General features: G+C 40.1%; 1 protein-coding gene across 1 annotated transcript; it reads right to left on the reverse strand.

Moving 5' to 3' along the window:
• Nucleotides 1-4,931: 4,931 nt before the first annotated feature.
• LOC121460651 (protein lin-54 homolog) lies at nt 4,932-11,055 on the reverse strand. The gene is made up of 2 exons (XM_041671104.1): nt 10,345-11,055; nt 4,932-5,072 (listed from the first exon to the last, which is right to left on the reverse strand). The coding sequence occupies exons 1-2, from the start codon at nt 11,026-11,028 to the stop codon at nt 4,932-4,934; spliced, it is 825 nt and encodes a 274-aa protein (XP_041527038.1). The 5' UTR covers nt 11,029-11,055.
• Nucleotides 11,056-19,884: the final 8,829 nt, after the last annotated feature.

Consider the following 19,884-nt stretch of genomic DNA (forward strand, 5'->3'; position numbering starts at 1 on the left):
TATGGGACTCGGTCTCCTTTGTTAGCTTTTGTGGGGACCCTGCAGATTTCGGCATAACATTTTTCAGGGGGCTTAGGCCCACAAAAGGGTGGGTTAGGTCTGTTGGCACAGGCCTCTCTTAAGATATGCCTAGACAACTTAGTAGGACCTGTCTGAAAATAGAAAGTAAACAGAAAACTGTGGCTATACTTTATACCTCAGTGATAGAGCACCTGCCGACCACGTAAAAGGTCCTAGACTAAATTCCTTAGTACAAGAATGAAGGGGAGGAAAAACTGAAGGAAGAAGGAAGAGAGAGATGGACCCAGGGGATTAGGGATGGAGGAAATTGGTAGTACCACCTGTCCATCTGACCACCTAAATGTCTGTGTGTCCTTTTTGCAGTAAAATAGCTTCCTTCCCTGAGGAAGAGAGTTAAGCTTCGTACCCAGTGTTACCAAAAATAAAACTACAACAATTTAAAGATCTTCAGTTGGATATACTTTGTTTTAGAATTAGGCACTTTTTTAAAAAATTGTTTTTATTGAACAATGTATTTTTTTCCATTCCCCTCCCTTTCTCTCCCCCCTTCAACCCTCTCTCATGGTCCCCATGCTCCCAATTTACTCAGGAGATCTTGTCTTTTTCTATTTCCCAAGTAGTTTAGATCCATGTATGTCTCTCTTAGGGTTCTCCTTGTTGTCTAGGTTCTCTGGGATTGTGAATTGCAGCTTGGTTTTTCTTTGCTTTATGTCTAAAAGCCACTTGTGAGTGAGTACATATGATATTTGTCTTTCTGGGTCTGGTTTACCTCACTCAGGCACTTTTCAATATAGAGTAAATGTTCCTAGGAGACAGACTATAGTATAGTACAGCTATAGAGACTGAAAACAAAGGAAAGAATCAAGGAAAAGTGAGCCTGCCATAGTGACTCATGCCTGCAGTCCCAACACTCAGACAGCTGAGACAAGGACACTCATGCACGGCTAAGACTATCCTGACTGCAGTAGTGAATTCTAGACTAATCTGTGCCACAGACTGAGCTCCTGGGATAAAAAGGGAAAGGAAAAGTGATCTGGCTATTTGAAAGTTATTTTCTTTGTAAGATAGGACCACAATATAATTTGAAAAATCCTAGGTTGCTTTAGGCTAATTTAGTATTGGTTTTGAGGGTTTTGTTTTGTTTTTTTGTTTTTGAGAAAGTATAGAAGGTTGAAGGAGTTTTACCAGCAGGCTAATTGAAACTTTTTCCTTGAAATATCTCTTTAATCATGATTTCTCTAAAGGTGAAATAAATAGCTGGATGATACATGTTATTGTGAGTCATCCTATTTTTGAATTACAGTCTAATCTTTAGGGGCAAGAGCGGGAGCAATGGGACTCTGTGATTTTTGTATGACATGTTTACACTGGAGAGATGGCTCGGTGGTTCACAGCACTTGCTTCTCTTGCAGAGAACCTGGGTTTGAGTCCCGGCACCCATGGTGGCTCATAACTGCCTGTGACTCCAGTTCCAGGGGATCCAGTACCATTTTCTGGCCTCCTCGAGCTACCACACAGAAGTGGTATATATAAACTCACATAAGCAAACACACAAAGACATGAAATAAAAATGACATGTTTCAAAAGTAAGTTTTAAAATACAGATTGAGGGGTTGGAGAAAAGGCTCAGTGTGTAAAGAGTTTAATGCACCAGGAGTCTGGATTCCTAGCACCATGTAAAGTCAGTCTATGACAGGTAAGTCCTGAGGGCTTGCTGGACAGCCAGTCTAGCTGAGAGAGCAGGCGGCTCGTTTTGTGAAAATTGGGTGGAGATGGGTGTAGGAAGGCCGCTGGGCTCCACGTGTGCTTGCATGGGAGAGTGCACAGCCACACACTGATAGAAAAGGACGATCATAAAAGCACAGTCTCACTCTCAGTGTTTCTAATTTACTACAGAGCTTAGCAATTTTTGCGTGATTAATTTTTGTTCCTTCTTGATAACTCTCACCTTTTCACCTAATCAAACCCTCTTTGGCATATCAGAATGGCCAGTACTGTTGCCCTTTGCATGCTGGGAGCATTCATAAGTAAAACAAAGATGACTTTGACAGCGGTAATGGAGCTGACAACCGGGACACTAAGTGACTGGCAGAAGCAGCATCCGCATTGCCGATTCACGGAGCAGAGGAAGCAATGATTCATTCCCTAGGCAGCCCTGAAAGAATGGCCAGGGAATTTATTATACTACTCAAAATAGTGCTCAGGTTAAAACTAGGCGTTGTTTGTTCCTGGAATTTTCCTTGTAACGTTTTCAGACTATAATTAGCTGCAGGTAATTGAAATCTCCGATGGTAGAATCAGGAAGGTGTGGCACAAGCCTTAACTGTCCTACCTCAAACACACTTCCTTGACCTCATTGCTGGTGGGAATGCAAACTGGTATAGCTGCTTTGAACATCAGTATAACGATTTCTCAGAAAATTAAAAAAACAACCTTCCTCAAGACCCAGCAATACCACTTTTGAGTATACATCCAAAGGATGCTCAATTGTACCACAAAGACATGTTCATAGCATCATTATGTGTTATAACCAGGACCTGGAAACAACCTAAATGTCCCTTGACCAAAGAATGGATAAAGAAAATGTGTTACATTTATACAATGGATTACTACACAATGATTAAAAAAAAAATGACATCTTGAAATTTGGATCTGTATGGATCTAGAAAACACTGAGTGAGGTAACCAGACCCAGAAAGACAAATATAATATATACTCACTCATAAGTGGCTTTTAGACATAGAAAAAAAAAACAACCTACAATTCACAATCCCAGAGAACCGAGACAACAAAGAGGACCCTCAGAGAGACATACACAAATCTAATTTACATGGGAAGCAGAAAAAGACAAGATCTCCTGAGTAAATTGGAAGCATGGGGATCATGGGAGAGGGCAGAAGAGGAGGGAGAGGAAAGGAGGGGAGCAGAGAAAAATGTATAGCTCAATAAAAACAGTAAAAAAAAAATAGTTAAGCATATGCCAGGTGTGGTGGTGCATGCCTTAAATCCCTGCACTTGGGAGGTGAGTCTGAGGCCAGCCTGCTCTACATAGTGAGTTCCAGGCCAGCCAGGGCTACATGGTGATACCCTCAAATACAAATAAACTGCAATGTAAGGTAAATACACGACATAAATAATCCATCCTGATGGGAACACATATAAAAACAATTACATGAAGACACCTCATTAAACTTCAATAACGTCTAAGAGTGGCCAAGAGGTGAGAGGAGCAAGGCAGTCACGAGGGTGGCAAAGAAAGTCACTCCAGGCAAGAGAAACATTGCTAAGACCCTCAGTTCCAAGAGAGTATAATCTAGTTGCTATCTCTTAAGATAAGTTAAATAGGTTTGGGCTGATAGGAGGCAAAATAAAAAGGATATAAATAGATCCTAATGGCTAAGAGAAGACTGCATTTGAATAAGTCAAAGCCAAAACTAAATATTTTAAGCATGGATGTGACAAGATCAATTTTTTTTTTTTGAGAAACCAACTATACATAGGTAAATCAATTCAATAAGGACCCCCTCATTTAAAAAGAATCTTTAACATTTTGAAACAGCATTAGCTACAATAAAAAATGGTGTAACCTACTACTTATAATACAGGACAATTACTTTTGTAGCTTAAAATGTGATATATAAAAAATGTAGGCACTATATAAAAGAAGGAACTAAGCTGGGCATGATGTGAATGAATACTCACAACCTCAGTCCTTGAGAGAAAAACTACTGTGAATTCAGAAGCCAGACTGGGCTACAGAGTTAGCCAGGCTAGCCAGGGCTAAAGAGCAAGATCCTACCCCTTCCTCCACAAAAGACAAAATTATCTCTGCAAACTGAACTTAGCACTAACAGTTCCAGCAACACAACGGGTATCTATCTCTATGCTTTTGTCAGCAATTGCAAGGCAAACCGTGATTAGCTTGTGACATATGATAAATGACCCAAGGACCGAACTATGGCATCCATGGCACTAATTCATGCTGATCAGGGAGAGCTGCACTGTCGGGGATTTTGTCGCTGTTTTGTATTAGTTCTGTATCTCATGAATTGATACCACAAGGTCTTTAGGCATAGCCAACCTTTCTACTAACTGAACCACAATTCCTAACAGAATACTTGAAGGATTAAATAACAAAACTGATGGGGCTGGAGAGATGGCTCAGAGGTTAAGAGCACTGGCTGCTCTTCCAGAGGTCCTGAGTTCAATTCCCAGCAACCACATGGTGGCTCACAACCATCTGTACTGACATATGGCGCCCTCCTCTGGCATGCGGGTAGAGGCAGAATGTTGTATACATAATAAATAAATAAATTTATAAAAAAAAAAAATAACAAAACTGATATAGTTACTTATGATGACACATTTTAAAGTATATAATATAAAGAACTGGGTCACATTAGAAAGTACTGGTAGATGTAATACAGCTTAAATTCTGTTATTATTTAAGTAACTATCATTTGGTAACATGACAATTTTCTGCTCACAAAGAATTGTATGGGGGGGCTGAGTAGGGGGTTCAGCCAGAGGCAGTGGGTTACAATTTCCCATCTTGTGTGTTTATAGATTTTGTCTTGTGTGTATGTATCTGTGTATGTGTTTCTTGTGCTTTCCGTTGTTTTGTTTTTCATTCTGGTTTATTTGCTTTTTGTTAGCCTACTTTTCTAAAGAGAGAGAGAGAAAACTGGAATGAGGGAGAGGGGAACATCTGGGAGGAATTGGGAGGGTTGAGGATTCAGGAGGAGTTGGGGAGAACTGTAATCACAATACAGTGTATGAAAAAATTATTTTTAATAAAAAAGAGTACAAAATACTAATAAATAAGCTGATTGCTACACTGAAAACATATTAAAGTGGCAGAATGAGCTTCTCTAAATCTAAAAGAAAGACATACATATAGTTTGATAAGACTATAAAGAAATATAACCTGTGATGACCGGTGGTGACACTTGAGTTGTCTGTCCTGTGACCGCTTTACTATTAATTGGTTTTGCAAAGATCAGCTTCGTGATCACTGGACCAGAGGTTGGTGTTCGAGGCTTCTTAGCAATCTGAAACATATAGATAACTATGAAGACATCTGTTTCCATAAAAAATCTACGAAGGAAAGTTAGACAAGATTCATACACATACTTAATTCGTACATTAAGTCAGGTTATTTACCAAATTTATCTATGTATTAATGTATAAAACATTTAAAACAAACCAATTCACCAAAATATTAATATGATCATATCTATAAGCTCATATGTCCTAATTCCTCTAATTTCATAAATCCCTAGTCTCTCTGAAACATGCAGATGGTGAACAAAATAGTAAAGTTTAATAATAAAAGTGTTTAATAGTGAAACACTATGCACAATGTTAGTTTCCAAAAAAGCTATTCAATAACAAAAAGATGGAGTTCAAAAAGTACAATACAAACAATGAGGTACCACTGCACACATATGCATGACCACCTTCATCTATGATCCAAAATGTAAATTATTACGTATTACAGATTTTCAACTACATTTTCTTTCTTTTCACTTTCTCTTTTTTGCTCATTTTGTTTTTGAGATAGGCATCAGTTCAGGCTGGCCTGGAGCCCACTATGTAGCCCAGGCAGACCTTGAACTCATGGCACTCTCCCTGCCTCAGCCTCCCAAGTACTGAGATTACAGGCATAAGCCACCACGTTTAGCAGACTTTCCATAGGAGTGAAAGAAGAACTGAACCAGTTCAAGTCAATTACAAAGACAGTTTTGTAGAAGATCTGTAAAAGGCTCTGAAACATAGTTACTAAAATAGTATTTATTGTACTTTAAACTACTGGAAGGGACTATCCATACATTATTTAATTCATCTCCAATATGAAGTTAAAATATGGGCACACTGCTGACCTAAACTAAAATTTGCCACAAGTCAAAAAAGAGAGAGGTACCAATGTAGTACAGTTATTTTTTGAGACAGGGAGGGTCATTCTTGTGAAGCTAACTAATGAGACCATGCTGGCCTCGGACTCCCAGGAAAGATCACAGGTGTGAGCCACTGTGCCCAAGACCGATGTTTTTATACTGAAATTGTCAGGAAAGGCAAAGGCATAACTGCTAAAAGAAAAGAGCGGAAACTTACCTGGCATAAACTCAAAGTTTAGTGTGTGAGGAACAGTAACTATTTTACCTTTAGACAGGCCCTAACGTACTATTTATTACTGGAGGTGACAAAGTGAGTACGCATGACCAACAATAGCAATCCATCAGAAACAATACTGATCACAGTCAGGCATCAGTTCTATGTGTTCAAACTACAAACAGCATGCTATCTTACACTCACAATGTAACTTTCTTGCACTCAGAACTTATTAGTGACACAAATACCTCTGAGAGAAAATCGTATTTTCACAAAAGGAAGTCCATCCATTAGTGTGTAACAATACATCCAGCTTGCAAGCCATGACACAGCTGCGTAAATTCACTGTGCTCTGGGAAGCTGATGTAGTCTTGAGACATGAAGGGAAGCACTTCCCAAGAGCTTACTAAAGCTCTAAAGCAAAGTGGAATCTCACATATATATAGTATCAGTAACCACAGAGGTAGACTGTCTTAGAAACACCTAACCTTAGCTATTAAAAGTAAGACTTGAAAGTATCTCCCCCTTTCCTGATTTTAACCATTATATATTATATGCTTACCAAACAGGAAAAAAATCCAAACACTGGAAGCAAAATTACATTAATTATTCAAATGAACGATCTCATCTTGCTCTTATGGTTGTATTCTTTTAGTGGAGCACTGTTCAAAATAACAATTTCCAGATCCATTAAGGAACCATAATTAGTTTTCAAAAAAAGCCCTCACATTGCCTAGGCTGGCCTTGAAGTCCTTATCCTTCTGCCTCTACCCCCAAGCTCAGGGATTACAGACATGTACCACCACACCTGGCTTTATGTTCTGGATATGGAATGCAGGACTTTGTGCATGCTCCTGAAAATGATTCTTGATTTATTAATTATGTATACAGTGTTCTGTCTACACGTATGCCTGTACACCAGAAGAGGGCACCAGATCTCATTACGGATGGTTGTCAGTTACCATGTTGTTGCTGGGAATTGAACTTAGGACCTCTGAAAAAGCAGCCAGTGCTCTTAACTGCTTAGCCATCTCTCCAGGCCCTTGAAAATGATGCTTTATGCTTATTTTACTTACACTTTTGTTCTAAGGTAGCTTAGGAATCAAAGTGAAAGGGGATGCTGCCTGGCCTGGGTTCATTTGCTGGAGTGCTTGCCTGGCATACACAAAGCTCACCAGTGGTTTAGAGCACTTGTTACTCTTGCAGAGGACCTAGCTTCCTTTCCCAGCACCCTAAGAAAGGCTCAAAACTATCTGCAACTTCAGTTTCAAAAGATCTGAAGCCTTTTGGGATTTGCAGGAACAAGGTACACACATGGTATATATACATACATACATATATACATTTAAGCAAAACATTCATTCACATAAATAATTTAAACAAAAGAAAACCTTAAAAAATTTAAGAAATTTTCAATATATTTATGAAACTAGAAGATTAATACAAAATGAAAAAGGAAGAAAATTTACAAATAAGGTAGAAAAGTAAGCCAAATAACTCATGCAAATAGCTCTCAGCATGCCGTCCCAGACCTGCTAGCTGCTTACTGTTCTCCCACACGGGGCACTGCAAACACGGGCCAATGGTTAGCTATCTGGAATTGGGTATGTCTACACACCCATCATCATCATGCTACAGTCAATACCGTCACTAATTCTGAACGTGAGTCTTCACTCTCACCTGCTGTCCATGCTCAACCACCTCAGTACTCTAACTAAACTCAAAACAATGCTGCAGACTACATGGGGGAAATCAGATTTCTATGCATATAGGCCTTGAAATATATGTATCATGGGGACTAATGTAGAAAACTCTAAGTTTGTAGTTACTTATTAATGGAGGAAGATCATTGGTTAAATAAAAAGAAACTGCTTGGCCCTCATTGGTTAGAAGATAGGTGGGAGGAGTAAACAGAACAGAACGCTGGGAGGAAGAGGAAGTGAGCTCAGACTCCACAGCTCTCCTCTCGGGAGCAGAGGCCTCAGAGAGACGCCATGCTCCCAGCTCCCAGGCAGAAGCACGCGATGAAGCTCCGACCCAGGATGGACATAGGCTAGAATCTTCCCGGTAAGCGCACCTAGGGGCACTACACAGATGATTAGAAATGGGCTAAATTAATATGTGAGAATTAGCCTAGAAGAGGCTAGATAGAAATGGGCCAAGCAGTGATTAAATGAACAGTTTGTGTGTTGTTATTTCGGGCATAAGCTAGCCAGGTAGCCGGGGTGCTGGGGACGCAGCCCCGCCGCCCTTATTACTACAACTTATTTTTTTTTTTTAAGTGTTTTAGGGTCTCAGAAGTTGCTTCTGAGTTAGAAACATTTGAGTTACCTGAAATCAGCTGGATACTTAGAAAATATTCTAGTATGTTTCCTTGGTTTTCTGCTGTTTATTTCAATTATTTAATTGATTATTTTACTTATCTATTGGTTTTTTGTTTTTGAGTCAGGGTCTCACTTTATCATCCTTCTCGCTGTCCTGGAACTCATTATGCCAACCAGGCTGTTCTCAGACTCAGAGATCCGCCTGTTTCTACATCCTGAATGCGGGGATTAAGACACGTTCCTCCACGCCCAGCTCTGTTATATATTCTTTTAAGAAACATAACTTTTAAAACAAATGGAATCAGTCTTTATAAAACCAACAACAATAAAAAGAAGTGAGTGTTAGGCCAGAGTCTTTTACTATCAATACTTAGAAAATTAGAGTAGGAAATTAATGGATAGAAATAAATTACTTATTGAAACTGTACACTGCTCTCATGAATGAAAAAAATCACTTTGATTTCTATCATTAGTTCTTTGAGACCATGATAGTGATCCACACTGCCAAGGCCAATCAAAATAGGCTTCGATACTAAGGACAGGATACTTAACAGTGATAGGCTAGGCTATCTCATTCAAGAGCGCCTCAGCAAAATAAATAAATAAACTAATTAAAGCATGAGGTAACAAAGATGGAGAACATGAACTATTAAATAACAGCAGAAAGGATACAGCAAGTTACAAGACTTGAAAAAGTTTAAGCTTCTTAATGCAAAGTTCCTGAGAATTAACGTCTCTAATTCTTTTCCAACACAGTAACCAAAACTTGAATGTAAATATCAGCTAAGAGGAAACACCTCTCCCAAATTCCTTACACTCCTTCCTTTGCTACTTTGGCTCATACCTTCTTGTCTGTCTTTCTTTCTTTCTTTCTTTTTTCTTTTTTTTTGGTTTTTCAAGACAGGGCTTCCCTGTGTACTCCTGGCTGCCCTGGAACTCACAGAGATCTGCCTGCCTCTACCTACCAAGTGTAGCCACAGCTGACTACCTCCTGGTTTCTTTTAAAAGACAACCTTCCAAACATGGGATGGACTGTGTTTTCCTTCTCGTAAGTGAATCACTATATTTCTAAATATTTCTAAGCATTCTGCTATCCTAAAGAGGCTTTTCTGGACATTAGAAGAAAAAAAAAACAAAAAACATTTCATGTATGCTCTGGTAATCCGCTATTTGAGGTATTTGAGGGTATTTTTCATACTATTAAGTGCTATTCTGAAGGATCTTCAATGTTTTAAGAACTGTGCAATTCTATATTGCTTTGTTTTGTCTTGTTATATGATCAAGTAGCCATCTTAAGCTAAGGTAAAACTTCAGAGAGGAAGTTACCCCCAGTTCCACAGTCAGCAGGACAGTACAGGGGAGACAAGCCCAGTGCTCTGCTCCATCCTATTCACTGTCTTCCTCACACTGCAAACATGAACGATGGACAAAAAAGCTCCAAGTAAGATAAACGCTGGTGAGCATCAGCTATTGCTGCACCCAACGGTTCTCAGAGCAGCAAAGTTTAGCCTTTAGTCATTAATTAACCAATAAAAAAAGAAGGTTGATTACTTGATGGCTCTGCAGTAAGTAAGTAGGGCATCTTTATGCCAGCAAAACAATACTCTTGTAGGCAAACTATCACTATGCATAAAATCTTTAAAAAGCTACAAATAAACAATTCAGAAATTTAACCAAAATTTAGTTTGCTATGAAGTTTTCTGGTAAAAAGTTTCATGGGCATTAGACATACCAAATTTAAAAACAAAACAAATTCATACAATTACTTTAAAACATTCAAAAGAATTCATTAGAAGTTATGCAATTAACAACCCTATAAACACAACTTTGAGTCAGTTTAATTTTTTAACATGCACTTTAAGTAATATGCCCCCTTTGTTGCTTTTACCTGTACTGTTTTTAACTGTTGGGTCTGTAACACAGAGGGCTGAGTTGCAGTATTAATCAGTTGACTTCCTGGGGTCAATGCTGAGACACCAATGACAGGTTTCACCTCTGGCCCCCCTCCAATGGTAACTACTTTAATTTGCTGCGGTGGCAACTTAGCATCTCCTGGCTGGGCCTGAGCTGTAACTTTCTGAGCCTGGGGTAGTTGGCTATGGGGTAGTGCTAAAACAATTGGTGAACCAGATTTGCCCAAAGTTGTTAAAATTAACTTCTGTCCATCTGGTTTAAGGGTCTGATTGCCAAGTTTAAGATCAGATGTCTGTGATACTTTGTTTAGAATAATCTGATTGGCTGATATAGTCACAGGAGTCTGAGCACCAAGTTTTTGAAGGCCACTTGGAAATGCTGGTTTCACTGTGGTATTAGAATCTGCTTTAGTAACTGTGGTATTCACTGCGACTTGGTTAGTGTGGTTACTGTACACTGTGATGGGTTCCGTGGAAATGGGCGTGGCTGTAGAGTCACCAGTAGAATTTATGCTGACAATTTCTTCCAGTTGTGTCTCCATGGGAATTGGGGATGACACAATCACAGCCTCAATACTATCCTCCTCCACTAAAGTTATAGCAGTGTCCATTATGTCCTCTGGAAGCAAGCTATTCACCTCAGCCGGCACCACCTCCATGACCGCTCTGCTTCTAGGAAGATGCCCAGGTGCTGCAAGAAAGAGGAAAAACTGTTACCAGGTTTTAAAGCACATTTTCAAAAATACATTCAGGAAAAATGTAAATAACAAAACCAACAGTGCTGAAATTAGTAATTAAATGAAGAACATTCTGGATATTTATCTAGATTTCACCATTTTCAAAATAGTAGCTTTTAACAATCTAGGATATGGAATTATCTGTAAATCTTCAATGGTCTATCTTGGTCCTCCATAGGATACTACTGTTAGAAAAATCCACTAAATGTTAATGGAGTTTCTAGACTATGGGACCCAAGTCTAATCAATTAGCTTCACACTAAGGGAACTTTTCTTTGGAGAGATTTTCAAATCCTCTGCCATTTAAAGTGTCAAAGGGGAACTAGTTAAGAATTTACACATCTAGAAATCTGGCTCAGCAAGTAAGAGCAACTGTTGCTCTTGCAAAGCACAGTGCTCAGTTTCCAGCACTCACATGGTGGCTCCTAACATTCTGAAACTCCAGTTCCTGAGGAGCCAAAGCCCTCTTCTGACTTCCATGGGTACCAGGCACACACATGACGCACATATATACATGCAGGCAACACATACATAAGAAATAAAAATAAATATAAAAAGAAGAAAATATATACAGCAGTCGCCATCAAGAGAAAAAAGTAAGTCCAGATTATGGACAAATCAGCTGTAATGCTTTTACCTAAAAATCTTTAGAGTGCCCAATAAAAGAGTGAATTCCGGTACCAGCATGTATTAAAGCAGCCCAGCATGTCTAGACTAGACAGCAGTCAAGTGTTTGCTCAGAGAACTTCAAAACCCTTTAGAACCCCACCAGCAATTCTTCCTCTTCTTGGAGGCATGACATCATCTCACCACTGGCTCAATCCTTCAGCTTCCTGAGTGCTAGCACTGCAGGTGGCATCACCACACCCATCTTATTTTCTTTAAAATACATAACAAGCATTGAAAAATGAAGAGTAGCACATATAGCTGGCAAGGAACATGGCCTGTAATCTCAGCCCTGGGAAGCTGAGTAGGACTGTGGCACGCACGTTCTAGGGCAGCCTGTGTTACACTAAAGAGAAACACATACAAACTACAAACTATATTTAGTAGCCATGGCAAATATTACTGCTGCCAAAATAAGCCATCAGTATAGAGCACTTACTATGGCAAAGATGGCATAAGTGTCCTCCCCAAACCTCTGATTCGTGTAGCATTACCCTATTTCATAGATTAAAAAATGTAGAAAGGTTAAATAATTGTCCAAGGCAAAAGTGAATGGTAGAGGCAGGATTCAAACTCTGGTTTGTATGATTCCAAAGTTAGTCATTTTAACTGCAAAATTATACTATCATAAACGCTGGTGACTAAAATAAGCCTAAGCCTTCACAGTCAACTTCCTGTCCTGAAAGCCCACACTACATGAGTGTTGTCTATCCCAACAGCTTTGTATTTTTGCTCACACTAGAACTTCATGTACAGGAAATCATGTACAGATGTTCCTCAGTGAAAGACGCTGTCCCACAAAAACAATCATAAAATGCTTAAGTCAAATATGCAATCCACCTACCAAACAACCAGATGGCAGAATATCCGACCCCTGGAGGGAATCACAGGCTGCTGTGGGCCACCCCACATGGGTGTTAGAATGAACTGCAGTTCTCGGGAAGAACAACTGGTACTCTTAACCTCAGCCACTGAGCCCTCTTCCCAGCCCCACCTTAGCACGTGTAAAGCAGTGCTTCTCAACCTGTGGGTCAGGACCCCTTTGAGAGTCAGATTGCCCTTTTACTGTGGTCTCAAATCAGGCATCTTGCATATCAGATGTGGACATTAATATTCATAACAGAAGCAAAATTACAGTTATAAAGTAGCAACAAAAATAGTTTTATGGTTGGGGGTCACCAAAGCATGAGGAACTGTATTAAAGGGTCACAGCAGCAGGAAGGCTGAGAACCACTGATGTAAAGGAAGAACGAAACAACTCCGCTGAACTAGTTACTGAGAGTCGACCTTCTGTGGCAGACACCTGTGTACACACAGTTGTATCGCATGCCCTCCTGACAGCATGACTCTGACACAGTCCGCACTGCTGCTCTCAGCACCAGCTCTTCCTTCTGACTGTTAAGTATATCCTACTGCACAGCTCTCCCACACTTTGTGTATCCATCCACTTAGTACTGGGCATTGGAACTTTCTCAGTCTGAAACTGCTATGGTAACCCTGCTGTAAACATTAAGTTCAAGGTTCATGGCTATGTCTTTCCATTTCTTTTGAGGAAGAAGTCAAACTTTTATGGTTCTGTTGGATGCAGGCACTCAGATTACCTCATTCAGTAGGGGTGGAGCATCCAGGTCATGAGCACATCTGTAGTAGGATGAAGAGCCTGTGTGACTGTGGGTGGGGCCCTTCGTGGGTGTGGTAGAGACTGTGTGGCTATGGGTGGGGCCCTTTGTTGTGTGTGGTAGGGACTGTGTGGCTATGGGAGAGGCCCTTCATTACGTGTGGTTAGGATTTTCACTGAAGCATATGTCACTGGGGTTGGTATTCTGTGAGCCTGTACTGTGAATGCCTGTAAACCTATCAGTATCCATGGGGTGTTTATAGCTTTGGCTGTGTTCAGCACCCAGTTTGTGTGCCATGCCTCACTTCTCCATTTTCCCCAAAGTTTGCAAACTATAATAATTATTTTCACCTACGTATTATTGGGACTGATAGTTTTCCAGCATATATAAAGAACTCATTCAGCTCAATAAGAATCCTAAAAGCTAGCACCCCCCACCCCGCCAAAAGGTCTTAAGGCTGGTGTTGCTGAAATTATAGGCATGTGTCACCATGTCCCTGCTATTAAGTCACTCAAATGCACTTGCACATATTCTTACACACACACACACACACACACACACAATTACACATGAAAAGATAGTCACACAGATGATAAAAGGGTTGGGGAAGAAATCAGAGAATCAATACCCTTCACAATAGCCACAAATAGCATAAAATATCTCGGAGTAACTCTAACCAAACAAGTAGAAGACTTGTATGACAAGAACTTTAAATCTTTGAAAAAAAAAAAAAAGAAGACACCAGAAAGTGGAAGATCTCTCATGCTCTTGGGTGGGTAGATCTAATTTTTTTTTTGTTTTTGATTTTTCGAGACAGGGTTTCTCCGTGGCTTTTGGTTCCTGTCCTAGAACTAGCTCTTGCAGACCAGGCTGGCCTCGAACTCACAGAGATCCGCCTGCCTTTGCCTCCCGAGTGCTGGGATTAAAGGCGAGTGCCACCACCGCCCGGCGGGTGGGTAGATTTAACATAGTAAAAATGGCAATCTTACCAAAAGCACCTACAGATTCAACGCAATGCCCAGCAAAATTCTTCAAAGACCTCGAAAGAACAGTACTCAACTTCACATGGAAAAGCAAAAAACCCAGGATAGCCTAAACAGTCCTGTACAATAAAAGAACTTCTGGAGGCATCACAATCCCTGACTTCAAACTCTACTATAGAGCTACAGTACTGAAAATAGCCTGATATTGGCATAAGAACAGACAGGAGGACCAATGAAACCAAATAGAATACCCAGATATCAATCCACACATCTTCAAACACATCATCTTTGATAAAGAAGCAAAAAATATCAAATAGAAAAAAGAAAGTATATTTAACAAGTGGTGCTGTCATAACTGGATATCAACACGCAGAAGAATGAAAATAGATCCATATCTATCACCATGCACAAAACTCAAGTCCAAATGGATCAAAGACCTCAACATAAAGCCAGCCACACTGAACCTTATAGAAGAGAAAGTGGGAAGTACACTTGAACGCATTGGCACAGGAGACCACTTTCTAAATAGAACCCCAACAGCACAGACACTGAGAGAAACAATTAATAAATGGGACCTCCTGAAACTGAAAAGTTTCTATAAAGCAAAGAACACGGTCAACAAGACAAAAGGGCATCCTACAGAAGGGGAAAAGATCTTTACTAACCCCACATCAGACAAAGGTCTGGTCTCCAAAATAAACAAAGAACTCAAGAAACTGGAGACCAAAAGATCACATAATCCAATAAAAAAAAAATGGAGTACAGACCTAAACAGAGAACTCTCAACAGAGGAATTTAAAATGGCTGAAAGACACTTAAGGAAATGTTCAACATCCTTAGTCATCAGAGAAATGCAAATAGAAACAACTCTGAGGTTCCATATTACACTAGTAAGAATGGCCAAGATCAAAAACATTGATGAGAATTTATGCTGGAGAGGTTGTGGGGGAAAGGGAAAACTGCATTGCTGGTGGGAATGTAAGCTAGTACAACCCCTTTGGATGTCAGTGTGGTGATTTTTCAGAAAATTAGGAAACAACCTTCCTAAAGATCCAGTAATACTACTTTTGGGTATATATCCAAAGGATGCTCAATCGTGCCACAAGGACATGTGCTCAACTATGTACATAGCAGCTTTGTTTGTCATAGCCAGAACCTGGAAACAACCTAAATGCCCCTCGATCGAAGAATGGATAAGGAAAATGTGGTACATTTATACAATGGAGTGCTACACAGCAGAAAAAAATAACAACACCTTGAATTTTCCAGGAAAATGGACAGAGCTATAAAACATTATTTTGAGTGAGGTAACCCAGACACAGAAAGACAATTATCACATGTACTCACTCATAGGTGGTTTTTAAGCATAAAGCAAAGAAAGCCAGCCTACAAACCACAATCCCAGAGAACTTAGACAACAATGTGGACACTAAGAGAGACGTACATAGATCTAATCTACATGGGAAGTAGAAAGTAGAAAAAGACAAGATCTCCTGAGTAAACTGGGAGCATGGGGACCTTGGAGGATGATTGGAAGGGGAGGAGAAAAGCAGGGAGGGGAACAGAGAAAAATGTAGAGCTCAATGAATATCAATAAAAAATAAACAAATAAATAGTTGTAATTGAAAAAAAGAAAAGATAGTCACATTGTTATAGCTTTCTGTGGTAGAGTATACACTAGGCACTGTATGCAGATGATGCTATTACATACATGTAGACAAAACACTCATACACATAAAGATAAATAAATCTATAAAATAAAAACCTAGCAATTCTATATCTAGTTATACATATCTGTGTATGCCACAGATATCTAGCACAGAAGGTCCCCGACTCTGAGTAGTTCAACCATGTTTTGTTTTTCCTTCTTTACAATGTGCAAACAGAGCACAGACACTTCCATATGAACTCTGATCTTTCTTAGGGACAGAAACACTCCATCCCAGCCTCCATTCACCCTTTTCCTTAGGATCATGACATGGATGGAGCTAGGGACTCCACATTTTTTCATAAATAAAGGTTGGCATTTCTTGCAATCCTAAGAACTCATTCTTGCAACTCAATCCAACTCCTGTGATTTTCAATGAGCACAAAACTCCATGTCCTCACTGCCGTCCTGCTGAAGTCCCCACACGACGAGTTCTGAGGGCTCCTCAACTCACATGGATCTGAGTGTGTACAATGACTAACTTGTCGTCCTGTGGGCTTACATTCCTCAGATAGGGGCATGGAATTCAGTGTGCAGTGACTAAGCACCATCCACTGGGTTGCCATTCCCGTCCAAGCTGCTCTTGTCTAAGTCAGAGGAAATCATTCACCACCAGACACATTCTTTAGCCTAGCCCACAAGGGCCCATTTTTCCCTTCCTTTCCAGGAGCCATGGCTCAAACTGAGAAGGAAGATTTTTTTTAATGGACTATTTACAAGCTAGGAAACAAAGTAACCAGTTACTGCTTCAGAAACAGAAAACACAAAGTCCTGAGGATGAAACAAAGTTTGTTTTTTAGTAGTAACAGGAAAAGCATGAGAATCATGTGGAGGCCAGTTCCTCTAGACCCTAAGTCCCACAGAGAAGACAAAGAGGTTGCCCAGGCCGGCGCCCAACATACAGAGGGAATTGGCACCCAACTGCTGAAAGAGGGAGACTGTTTTTCTTAAGTTGGACAATAATCAAAGCTACCCTTCGCTACAGAGAGGGCTACTGTACCATCCAAAGCCATTTGCTATATAAGCCCCTTTGGATTTTGGACATAACCCAGACTCAGGTGCATGCCAGGCAAAAGTTCTGCCTCTGAGCTACATTCCTAGCTCTATTTTATTTTGGACAGGGTTTGGTTAAGTCACTCAGGCTAACCTGAAAGTTACGCTCCGTCTGCCTCAGCCACCCAATAGCTCAGATAACAGGCATGTACCACCATAAAAAGATTTTTTAAAGCAAGAGCTCATGCTGGAGCAATGGTAGCACAGGCCTTTAAACCCAGCACTCGGGACAGAGGCAGATCTCTACTTACTTAAGGGAATGAAAACTTGCCTGTTTTCCAGTCTCACTCGCTTATCTGTAGGTTTCTCAGATTTCCTTTATCAAGTTAGCTTCTATTCTGTTTTCTGATTTTTTTCAAAAGATCGTTTTATTATTATATTTGTGTGGCGGGCGATGAGGTGAGTGCACAAGTACCATTGTGCAAGTATAGAGCTCCGAGGACAAAGTGATTCTCTCCTTCCACTATGTGAACGGCAGGAACAGATGTAGATCATTAGCTTGGCCAAAAGCACCATGATCTATGAAGCATCTTGCCTACTCTTTAAACAAACAAACAAACCTAGGCCTAGAGAAATGGCTCAGCAGTTAAAAAGCATTGGCTGCTGTTTCAGAAGACGGGGAATGGACATCCAGCACCCACATAGCAGCTCACAACCATTTTAACTCTGTTCCATGGGATCTGACGCCCTCTTCTGGACTGAGGGTACTGTACATATGGGTAAATGGCATACACACAGGCGAGACATCTATATATGAAGTAAAAATAATAAATCTATAAAAATTTCAATGACATCAAGAATGGTGGTCGTGTATAATCCAAGGATTTAGGAGAATGAGGCAGACAGACTGTGATTTCAGGGCTAACCTGGGGGTGGCTTGGATGAGCAGTGGCCCCCACAGGCTCACGTATGAACAAGGAATCCCCAGCTGTTGGGCTGTTTGGGAGAAGTAATGGAAACTTTTCTATGTACAGCCTTGCTGGACGAAGTATCTCAGTGGGAGAGCACTCTGAGGGTTAACAGCCTCATAGACTTCCTGCTTGTTCTCAGCACTTCCTCTACATAGAGGGAAATGTCTTCAATTAGCTTCCTGCCCCTAGGCCCTGTATTCCTTGTCACAATGAACTTTGACCTGGAACCGTAAGCTAAAATAAACATTCTTCTTTAAGTTTCTCTTTGGTCATGGTACTGTATCACAGCACCTATGTCCACATCAAGTCACAGAAGAAGGGTGAGGGATGGAAACTGAACTCACTGGAACAACACTGGCCTGGGATGTATAAGGCCCAATGTTCAATTTCAGGCGAGCGCACACGTGCGAGTGAGCGCGCGCGCACACACACACACACATTTAATTCTGCAAAACGCTTGCTTTTTCTATAACTATCAAAAAAAAAAAAGATGGTTTTCTACTTTAGTCTACAAGTTAAACTGACTTTTATTACCAATCCAGTTCTACATTCTCAAACATCACTTCAGTGTATCACACTGTGTATAAACTACTGGATTCTACTCTCAATATTTTACTAAGCATTTTGTCTATATTCATGATAGGTATTAGTCTGTGCTTTCTTTTCTTGTGGCATCTGCCTGGGATTAATGCTAGCTGCCAAAATGAAGTGGAGCTCATTCTCTGTCCAGGGAAAGCTTGCACGGAATTACCCATTTCCTCCTTACATGTTGCTGAGAATTAATCAGTGGATTCTCACAGCTTATAGGAAGCTTTCTTTTGTGTCAGCTCTAGGGACAAGGTCTCACATACACACGGGCAGGCTTCAAGTGATCCTGCTTCAACTTGTCAAGCCTCTATAGAAAGAAACCACTGTGCCTGGCTTATAAAAAGGGTTTTTCTTAAACCAAAAAATATAATATCTTTGATAAACTCTTTATGAGTCACTTTGATATTTGATAGTTTGTGTCTTTGAAGGAATTTGTCTATTTCCTTGAAGTTGCCAAGTTTATTAGCGCTATATAACTGTATTTAATTATATATAATTAAAGCTATCTACAGTATTCTTTCCCTTTAACATCTGTAGGCTCTGTAGGAATGTCCTCTCTCTAGTCCTCCAACCGATGTTTTCTTTCCCCCTTTTCATCATTAATCTGGTTAGAGATGTCAAATGTCATTTTTAACCTAGTCAAATGCTATCTTACTTAAATGATTACCTTTTTCTCTTCCTTCTGAGTGCTTTGGGTGAAATCTGACCTTCTTTGTCCAGAATCTTAAAATGGCAATAAGGGTCAGGGTTTAGTAAGCCCAGCCTGGCCCACAGTGCTATTCTACATGGCTCTCATCCTAAGAGTGTTCTTGTTATTGTTTGTTACATTTCTAGATGGTTGGGGGAGAAAATACATGAGCAATTTTATACCTGCTATTTGTCCTCCAGAAATTTTTCAAACTGTGGTTCAGATCAATGACACAGCTTTGTTTTGTTTCTTCCCCCAAAGTGGCAAGAAAACATCACTAAAAAGCAAAGGGATGGTGCAGTGCAGACAAGCAGTGGCCCACACTGGCTCCCGCAGCCACAGCTCTAAAGGGCAGGTTGGCTGATTTTCAAGCCTTCTATATATTCAATAAGCCATTAAGACATAAAAAACCAAATTTAACAAAAACAAACCAAAGAATACCAATGCTACTTTAAATGCATTCCATTAAGGTCAAATTTTACTATCATTTATTCACTTCAAAATATTTTCTAATAGTCCTTGTGATTTCATCTTTGACACACAGATAATAGACAGCATTCAA

The sequence above is a fragment of the Microtus oregoni genome, unplaced genomic scaffold, assembly GCF_018167655.1.
Source record: "Microtus oregoni isolate MIOR12 unplaced genomic scaffold, Mior012 000021F_ref0000039, whole genome shotgun sequence".
In the NCBI taxonomy this organism is placed as follows: domain Eukaryota; kingdom Metazoa; phylum Chordata; class Mammalia; order Rodentia; family Cricetidae; genus Microtus; species Microtus oregoni.

What these genes read in the sequence shown, in the direction of transcription:
- LOC121460651 (XM_041671104.1), bottom strand. Translation starts at nt 11,028, where the DNA reads ATGGAGGTGGTGCCGGCTGAGGTGAATAGCTTGCTTCCAGAGGACATA. An exon ending in AACAGTTAAAAACAGTACAG is followed by an intron (nt 5,073 to 10,344) that starts GTAAAAGCAACA and finishes TATATGTTTCAG; the next exon opens with ATTGCTAAGAAGCCTCGAAC.